The sequence below is a fragment of the Liolophura sinensis genome, chromosome 13 (assembly GCF_032854445.1).
Source record: "Liolophura sinensis isolate JHLJ2023 chromosome 13, CUHK_Ljap_v2, whole genome shotgun sequence".
NCBI lineage: Eukaryota > Metazoa > Mollusca > Polyplacophora > Chitonida > Chitonidae > Liolophura > Liolophura sinensis.
In genome coordinates, this window is record NC_088307.1 from 11814126 (window position 1) to 11823888 (window position 9763).

The 9763-nt window shown below is 41.0% G+C and overlaps 1 protein-coding gene across 1 annotated transcript; it reads right to left on the reverse strand.

Moving 5' to 3' along the window:
* Positions 1-340: 340 nt before the first annotated feature.
* Positions 341-3012, reverse strand: LOC135480684 (toll-like receptor 13). Its single transcript, XM_064760584.1, has one exon. The coding sequence runs from the start codon at positions 2933-2935 to the stop codon at positions 1190-1192; it is 1746 nt and encodes a 581-aa protein (XP_064616654.1). The 5' UTR covers positions 2936-3012; the 3' UTR covers positions 341-1189.
* Between the last annotated feature and the right edge of the window lie 6751 nt (positions 3013-9763).

Here is a 9763-nt window from a genome sequence, read left to right on the forward strand (position 1 = left end):
TGGGTTTTCAAGAGTATACGTATGTCTGTTTCGACTTTCCTGCCGCCATGATGCTGTAGCAAACTGTATTTATGTATCGTTATTACCGTTGGTAATTCGCCTTGTTACATAGCTGCTTTTCTAACTTATACATTACCACTGATCATGGATTATGAATGAAAAACAAAAACCAACGAAATAAATAAATAAGTTCTAAAAATGTTTTAATGGTATATGCTGCTAAAGGTCACATATCACCAATGGTCGGCATTCAATATGTTCAGTTTTTCACAAGCAACTCAGCAGTATGAAATTAATAGATTGAACACTTCAAGTATCTTCAGGTACAACCCGACTCTGTTATTTATATATTTGATCGGTGTTTTACGCTGTTCTCAGTAAGATTCCACGTATACGACGGCATTCAACAATGTGATGGGAGGAAACCGGGCCGACTTCAGGGGAATTCACAACCATCCGCAGGTTGCTGAAAGACCTTCCCACATATGGTCGGAGAGGAAGCCAGCATGAGGTGGACTTGAACTCACAGCCATCGTATTGGTGAGAGGCTCCTGAGTCATTGCGCCACGCTGGCACGCTAACCACCTCGGCCACGGAGCATGATACTTCAGTGGTGGCAGCACTTTGGCGGCATGGGCACGTCGTGCCACCAGGAGACACACTACATGTACATACACACTTAATGAGTCCTCGACGTCATATGATTGAAAAATTGCTAAGTATGACGTAAAAGCACAATGTAATGACTGTACACAGGGAAAGGCAGAAAATAAATTGGTTTTGCATAAAAAATACAATGTGTTTATGTATGCGTCGGGTTTTACGTCATACAATACGATACAATGTAGAAAAAACACATAAATTACGATATTACAACATAATCTTTCAAGTAATCGTGAGGAAAAGATACACACGTTGTTTATCTCAGGTACACCTTAACCGCAACAACTATGCAACGGCACAGTATGTGTATTTTGTCCAACATGTGTTCATGTATGCAAACTTTAAATGAGTACCAAACTCTCTACCTGTAATACACATCAAGTTTACATCGCGAGCTACACATACACATTCATACACAAAAACCACATACTTTCTGAGAATAAACCACCCTCTTTAGCGTAAATACATGATGTGAGGCTGTGGTGGGTTCCGACAGACGTCAGGCTGCAGTGGGTTCCGACAGATGTCAGGCTGCGGTGGGTTCCGACGGTCTGCTAAGTGCCCGGATCAGCTTCTGCCAGAACATATGTCTACTCAGTTCACAGTCAGACCAGTCTATGAATATCTTGTCTCGCATCAGAAGCATTAGTCGGTTCGTCATGTTACGGTGCTGAATGTCTCCTAGTTTCACTAGGATAAGAATTTCTCTCCTTTCATCGAGAAGCTTGTGCTGGGCCATTTTTAACTCCCATTCACACCATTCGCTGGCAGCGAAGCTATCCGAAAGGACGAGAATGACTTTCCTGCTGGCCTCCATGCTAACCATGATATTGTCTACAATGTCGGTTCCAGGTATAAAGTCCCTGTCGTACAAACACAGCTTGAATCCTTCCTCATCTTCCACTCTGGCTAAGAGTTCCTGGATCACCCAGTTCCGGTCTGTGGCACTGTAAACGACAAAGGCGTCATAATCGTACCCTTCCGTGTCCTCGATTTCCGTGTATCCTTTGAGTTTGGAACGCGTAAGGAAACAGCAGTAGCTAATGTGCATCCTGTAACGAACAAACACAGTCACAGTAATCGCAATTACGACGGCAGCCGTACTCAGGGACGCGCCAAGAATTAACGGCAAGTTTAACTTCTTCACAGTACAAGATTCTACTGTACGATTGAAGGACAGCAGGTTCTTATGTTTCCATTCTTTCGGAGAGTAACATTTGTAACCTTTGTGGTTCAGGGCCACGATAGTTACGTTGGTGGTTCGAATCCAATTCCTGAACCACATTAAATCGCAGTTGCAAGCGAAAGGGTTGCGGGCCAAATTCAATTTCTTGAGGTTAGCCAAAAGAGATTTAGGAAATGAATATTCGGAAATCGTAGAAATTTTGTTAGAGTCCATGTAAAGTTTTTCCAGTTTCTTGGCCTCTGTGAATAAACCCGGCGTCCAATCACTGATACTATTACTGGAGGCAATTAATTCTCTCAATGAAGGAAGAACCCTAAACAGAGGTTCCAGTAGACGTTTATAGATACGCATGTTTTCTATTATCAGTCGTGTGAGCTTAGAGAGCGGAGAAAAAAGTTCCTCTAAAGCAGTGCTGTTGATGTCCATAATATTACCCGTCAAATAAAGCCCATCCAGGTTTGGACACAGTTTGAAGAAGTTTTTAGTGTCGGCAGTGCTGAAATGAAAAGCGTTTACTGAGAGGTCCAAATAACGTAACGAGGAGCTATTAAAAGCGAAGCTGGAAATCTGGCGGATATTATTATGCTTAAGATGAAGTCGTTCTAATTTGGGCGTTTCCCTAAACAAATTATTTGCGAGTCTTCTAATGTAGTTAAACTTCAACTCTAAGTATTTAAGGTTTCGTAGACCGGAAAAGTCCTCTTTCGCTATCTCCAGAATTCGATTATATCCAAGTCTTAGCATCTGAAGTTTTGGGTAGACGCTGTTATCAGGCGAGGTCTTTTTGAAAAGTCGTGGGATTTTCGTGAAATTGTTCCAACGCAGCCCAAGAAGAGTTAAATTCCTGAAGCCTTCAACGTCCTGTAAAAAGGCAATGTTGTTGTACGTCAGAGTCAACGTGGTCAGTTCTCCCAGCGGTGACAGAGCCTGACCCGAGAACGTCAAAAAGTTGTTTTTACGTAAACTCAGACTTCTTATCTTTGAACCTAATAAACAGTCCAAAAGACCAGAAGGGAAAGTCTTGAAGTTCATGTTATCCAACTGTAATACGGATACATTGGAAGAAGCGAGATCACAGAATGCCATTTTTAGCCCTCTTAAATATATACGGTTATTCCCGCTCAGGTCTAATTCTGCTCCTTGGCAGAATTTCAAACCGAGAAAAACATCTTTCTCGATGTGGGTTATCTCCGAGTGTGTCAAGTTTAGACATGACAGGGAAACGTTAGTTACGTTAGTCAAAGTCTGTTTTGTCAGGGTTCCGAACGACGCGCGTAAAACCGTGACAGAAGTCACGTAAGCAGGAGGCACTGGGATGTACGGTATGTTACCAGTGCACTTCATTTCTCTCCTCGACTTAGTGCATTTACAGAAATCTGACAGAGGACAACTGTTGTCAAGATTTGCAGGTCTCTGGTCGAAGCCACTTTGTAAGCCATCACTGACGCTCTGTTTCATCCTTGTGATATGCAGACTAGAGAGGAATTCCTGGTCCCCAGTATCTGCAAGTGTCAGCCCAGCCTGTCCATTAACCAATGTGCTGGTTCTCGTCTTGCCAATGCTACCATGGTTAGAATCCACGATACCTGTGTCGACATGGGAATCTATTCCTGATGTTGTAGTCATTGAAACCGTACGGCATTCTCTAAAGCAGACGACAAAGCAGGTGACAAAAACCATAAGTGACGTCACACTCTGTCTGCGCGCGTAAATCATGATCATTATTACGTTTTCTATATCAACGTGGCGACGAAGGGCTCTGAAAACGAAAATATATAATACAGCGCGAAATGACGAAAGATTAGGGCTTTCTACTGTTCAAGTTACTGCAAACAGTTGACAACAGACTTACAGTTCTTGGATATTTTATGGGTAAATTAGACATTATTGTTCTTCTGTGTTGTACGCATACATCAGGCGGAAATATTTCCATATATATTTGATTAGCCCCAAACGATGGCCCCAAGAACTGTTCATTTGTATGACTTGTATCAGGTTAATCCGTGGAGGAAAGTGGAGTACTGACAGTTATTCGTCGCCCTTCGCTAGGTACCGGACAAATATCCAGACAAAAAGCCCCAACACTCAATACCACCAAACCTGAATTTTCGATGCAGCTATAAGAACGTTTTAAATGAATGATGTAAGCATGGTTCCCAATCGTGCTAAAACCATCCTTCTAACTGCAGATAATGATCAAAGAAACCAACCTACCATGCATCGCTACATCGGTGCTGAGATCCAATAAACCATACAGCGGACTATATTAGACCGCCATGCCACAAACAGAGGTAATTCAGTACGCAATACAACGCTACAAATTAGACCCCCACGCCACAAACAGATACTGATTCAGTAAGGGATGCGGCCTTTAAAATAAGATTGATTGATTTATTTGATTGGTGTTTTACGCCGTACTCAAGAATATTTCACTTATACGACGGCGGCCAGCATTATGGTGGGCAGAAACCGGCCAGAGCCCGGGGGGAACCCACGACCATCCGTAGGCTACTGACAGACCTTCCCACCAACGGCCGGAGAGGAAGCCAGTAAGAGTTGGACCTGAACCCACAGCGACCACATTAGTGAGAGGCCTCTAGGTCACAACGCTGCGCTAGCACGCTAACCGACTGAGCCACGGGGGCACTAAAAATTAGACCAACCAGCTACAGACACATACTAATCCAATAAGACATACAGCGCTAAAAGTAGACCGTAAGCCATACAGTGCTACAAATTAGGATGTAAGCCACACAGCCCTACAAATTAGACCGTAAGCCACACAGTGCTACAAATTAGACCGTAAGCTACACAGCGCTACAAATTAGACCGTAAGCCATACAGCGCTACAAATAAGACCGACCTGTTGCAAACAGATTTTAATCCAATGAGCCATACAGCGGTACCAATTTGACCCGTATCGCTACAAGAACATACTTATCCAGTAAGCCAGCACTATATATACGCCACAGTTAAGACGACCCTGGGACAACTGTGCTGCAGTTATGCAACAACTAAATAAGGTAGCACACACCTTAAAAAGATACACAAACAGCACGGAGCTAACCTTATACTTACCCTACACTGTATATACAACCTGTCACACGAATCTCATTCCTTTCATCTACCAGGTCAGTCTCACCAGAGAGCCTGTGGGTTGTAGGTTAGTCAAACACACATACACATAAAGACCATCCTACGATGCCCTGCCATGTTATAAACACCTAACACTTTAAAAGAGGAAGTTGTAACTTCCTCGCTTGACATTCAGCATGAAGGGGATAGTGCAACGACTGGTTGGCCCATAGCAGTATAATGACTCGGGCGGGGCTTCTTACTTGCCTTCGGTAAGTCGTCTCAGTGAAGCAGCACTAGATAAAAGAGCGGTGGAAATCCGTCCTGCAACAAGCAGGTACATAACATACACCATGAGGATTCCTTCGTCGTCATATGACTGAAACATTGCTGAGCACGACGTTACACCCCAAGCACTCACTCACTCACACACAACACGCGTTCTCGGGTTTCATGTTTTTACAACATTAGGTATATGGCCCCTACAGCGATTTTTTCTTCCCGAACTCAAGTGATGTTTCGCTCATAATATCAGTGGCAATAGCTCACCGCACTCGTTCTACAATGTAGATTGATATAAGCTCATTTTTCGTTATTGGCCAACTTGAAGGATTGAAACAGACAGAAAAACAACAAAGAAAAAGCAACCTGTTTAACTCAACAGAAATTCTGTTGCCTGAGTGACGCTGGGATATATTCTGTTATGTCAGCAGATTATTCTGTTAAATATAACACAAATATTCTATTAATTCAACAGACTCATGTTGACATCCCCTCCAACCGTACGTGGGAAGGTCTGTGAGCAGCTTTTGGATGGTCGCGGGTTTCCCCCGGGCTCTGCCCGGCTTTCTCCCATCATAATGCTGGCAGCCGGCGTATAAGTGAAATATTCTTGAGTATGGCGTAAAGTACCAATGAAATAAATAAATAAAATTCTACACTGCAGATGAATATAAGCTCATTCTCCGTTATTGGCCAACTTGAGCGATTGAAACAGACAAAAAAGCAACAAACAAAAAAATTATTATGTTAAATATAGCACAAATATTTTATTAATTCAACAGACTCATGTTGACTTCCTCCCCGGCCGTACGATGGAAGGTCTGTGAGCAGCTTGTGGATGGCCGGCCCGGTTTCCTTCCATCATAATGCTGACCGTCGTCGTATAATTGAAATATTCTTGAGTATGGCGTAAAACACCCATCAAATAAATAAATAAATTCAACAGACAGATTCTATTAGAATAAGAGGGTATTATGTTGAATATGGCACAGTATATATTATTTTATAATAGCTAAATACAGTCTAGCATCTCTCAGGCAACAGGCAAAATAGCTTCTTTTAAAATTAATAGATTGTGTTTTTGAGTGATGTTCCAAAATAAAAAGATTGGTATGGGGTTGTAACAGTCAGAACGACCTCTAGCCAGAACACCCTGTACCAGAACGCCTTCTATATATAATGCTTGTTTAAGCTAGCAGCATGGGCATAGGTGTGTGCCTGCGATCATATTGTATCATATATTCCATGTGTGTTGTACATATATGGCCTATAATATTGCCCCTGAGCATAATTTAATTCCTCTGATGTGTCTGAATGTCAACTGGTGGGTTTACATATTGGGGCTTTTTTTTAAGTGAATGCTTTTGAAGTCAAAAAGTGGGTGCAAATGCGAACTACGTGTATTTTAAACTATCAAACAAAATCTAGCCCACAAATGATTAAGGGATAGTGTATACAGGCACGTGTACACGGCTACGCGCTCGCAGACTGACCAGAGTTGTTAAATGTTTACACACGTTGGACACATGAGGTGCGGTGTCTTGGGTAAGTGAGTAAACAGGATTAATCCAGCGTCTCCGGCTTTTAATGCCCCATAAAAGGGCATACACGGTGATAAAAATGCCAGTGCCATTATTAAAAATAAAACTTGGCCTTGATTCCTCTACCACCTGAGAAAACAACTACAAAGGGTTAGTCACTGTTGTAGTGACACGATTGTGAAGATTTTACGGTTTATACAAGACTGATAGAGGGCTTAGATAGGTTTTTAGGCAGAGAGCGTTCTTGCCAGAGGGCATTTTTGACCTTCATACAAACGTGTAGGCCGTTCTCCTTACAAAACTTTTCTGCCTGATGAAAACACACAACGGTTTTCTGTCTAGCTGTGTGGAAATATACACAGGGGTTCATAGCAGTCAGAATGTTAACTAGCCATGAGAAATATTGTTTTTTTTAAGGTTGTTTGGAGTTTTTTTTTCCAGATCTTACTGCCATCTGTGCCATCTTGAGTTTTTTAAAAATATTTAACTATCCTAGGACAAACTTAAAATATTGTTTGCTTGATGTTACAAGCCCTTTATGAAAGAGGGTAGGTAGGTTATTAAACGTCCTCAATTAAAATCCCTTTATTAAACTTCCTCGATTTAACTTCCTCAACACTGATCAGAATGTAATACTAAATTATGTCACCCAATATTTGGCAATTCTCCCCCCCCACCCCGCCACCCACCACCCCAAAATTTATTTTTATTCTGTACAGAGTGTGCGAGCATGTGAAAATATAACCAAAATCCTGTCCAGCTGATACTTTTGATGGAGTTAAGTGGGACCTCGTCACCTGGGTAAAATAAAATCTATACAGAGAAATCTGTTTCCATTTTCTCAAATTTCGTAATTTTAATTAACCTTTGTGAGATTTTGGGGATTCTTCCTTCATGTGAAGGATCAAACATTTATTCTTTCTTCAATGTATCATTCAATGTACCAGCTTGTCTACAAGTATGAAGAGTGTAAGCACCCAAGTGAGCCTCAGCTCAGATCACCAGCTTTGATCGAACCTACACTGTCCAAAACATTTATACGTGAGGAAGAGCAGAGCCAAAATCATGTTGTGTTGCATGAAGATTAAAGGTTGGAACATATCAGCTTTGTATTTGTATGTCAACTTTCCTGCATCTGAAATGCACCTGTCATTTCTGTTGTCACTAACCATTGTTTCCATTTCACAACAATGTATCAGTAGATATATTTTCTACCCACCAAAGCATCTGGCAGTGGTGATATCAATGACAGTTCATGAAATTATACCAATATATTCCCAGCTACATGCTCCCAAGCATAGAGTTTTGACGAGGAGAAAAGCTATCCACACATGTGAATAACGTTTTTTTAAATTTTGGAATCTCCCGAACGGTATTTTTCCATGTCAGCAGAAGGGGCTCATTTGGGGGTCTCTTATACTATGAAATGGGATTAACGCAGAACATACAAGGGGCTCTGTTGGGGATTCCTTGATAACGTACAGGTTTAAAAGAAAAAAAAAACTTACGTTTCGATCATCTTACAGAAGGTATCATGATGAGGTACGGTCTCAGTTTTTCCCCGTGATTATACCAGTCCATGACTGAATTAATTTAATTCAAAAAAGTAAACTAGGGGATCTTCGAAAGTGGACTTCACAGGTAGAGACCTGTCTCGATCTACGGGTACCGCTTTAGAAAGCTTTATATCTCGAAAGAGAGACCGTCACTTGTAAACAGAATGACATTTCAAACGATCGATGCCAAAAAAAAAAAAAAAACCCAACAAAACACAAGTAGTTAAATGAAAGAAAATAAAAAAAAATTGGCATCTGTAAAACACACACAAAAAATTCTGTCGGGGTCTTTTTCAAGGGTCGGTCGCGTAACATCAAACATATAATATTTTAGTTTTGACCCTATAGAATTAATAGGACAAAATAATATTAACTTTTAAACTTATGAATTATCAGCTTCCCCGTAGCTCAGCCGGTAGAGATTCTGCTTCGCAGCAATGAGATCCAGGTTCAATCCAGTCAACTATTGATATGTAATTAAAATTTAAATTTGTAATTAAAATTTGAATGTAAATTAAATGTAATTACAACAATCAAATGTAATTAAATTAGTAATATTTTAATTGACACTATTTCCTTGTTACCATCAATCAAACAACATTATTGAAAAAGGTACATATACATAACAACTCCGTGTACGAGTTTTCCCTTCAAATTTGATAAAACCTGATACTTTCAAAACGAAAAAAACATATAGCTTGTAAAATGGAAAAGCTCTCTATATGTACACGGTTGGAGGATATATGTAACAGAGTAAAACTCTGGTAATCTTCACTGAAATAAAAACAGGTAACGTATGAGATTACTGATCCCATATACCTATGTACAAAGTTACATCCCCCCAGATTTCACAGAACTTAAAAAAAGTCGTAGCTGATGTACGACTGGCAGCTGAGCTTGTGACAGGATGGTTGTCATTTCGGCTGGAACCCGTAGTTAAAAAAAAATCGTTGACAGAACTGATACGCACTTCCTGCATTCCACACATTTCACAAGAAATTAAACTGATGACCGGGACGCGGGGCAAGAGGACGTGGACAGTCACCATTTGAGCGCGATTTGTTGCGTCCTCGTGCGGCGTGCCGAGATACCCTCATCTAGCCACCATAACCCTCGGAGTCACGAGGCTCTATACAAATAAGCTGTCACGCCATTGCTCTGAACAGACAGGAAGAACAGTAGCTGGAGACAGAGTAAATCCCCTGTCACATATTCTTACTTATATATACAACAAAGTGAACAGCTCTGTATAGCCTGGTATTAGTCCACAAAGCCATTGTAGGCCAAGGAATGACTATACCTCGAGATGTCACGAGTCAATTTAATTGATATATTTAGTTTAATTAAATTATTCACTGACTGACTGACTGACTCTCTGATCAATCAGTTTATTTATTAATTGATTGGAGGGTTGAATGATTGAGTGGATGTTATATTCGACTGGACGTCAACACCGTACC

Excerpts from the sequence above, each read along its gene's own strand:
- LOC135480684 (XM_064760584.1), bottom strand. The coding sequence starts at position 2,935 with ATGGCATTCTGTGATCTCGCTTCTTCCAATGTATCCGTATTACAGTTG.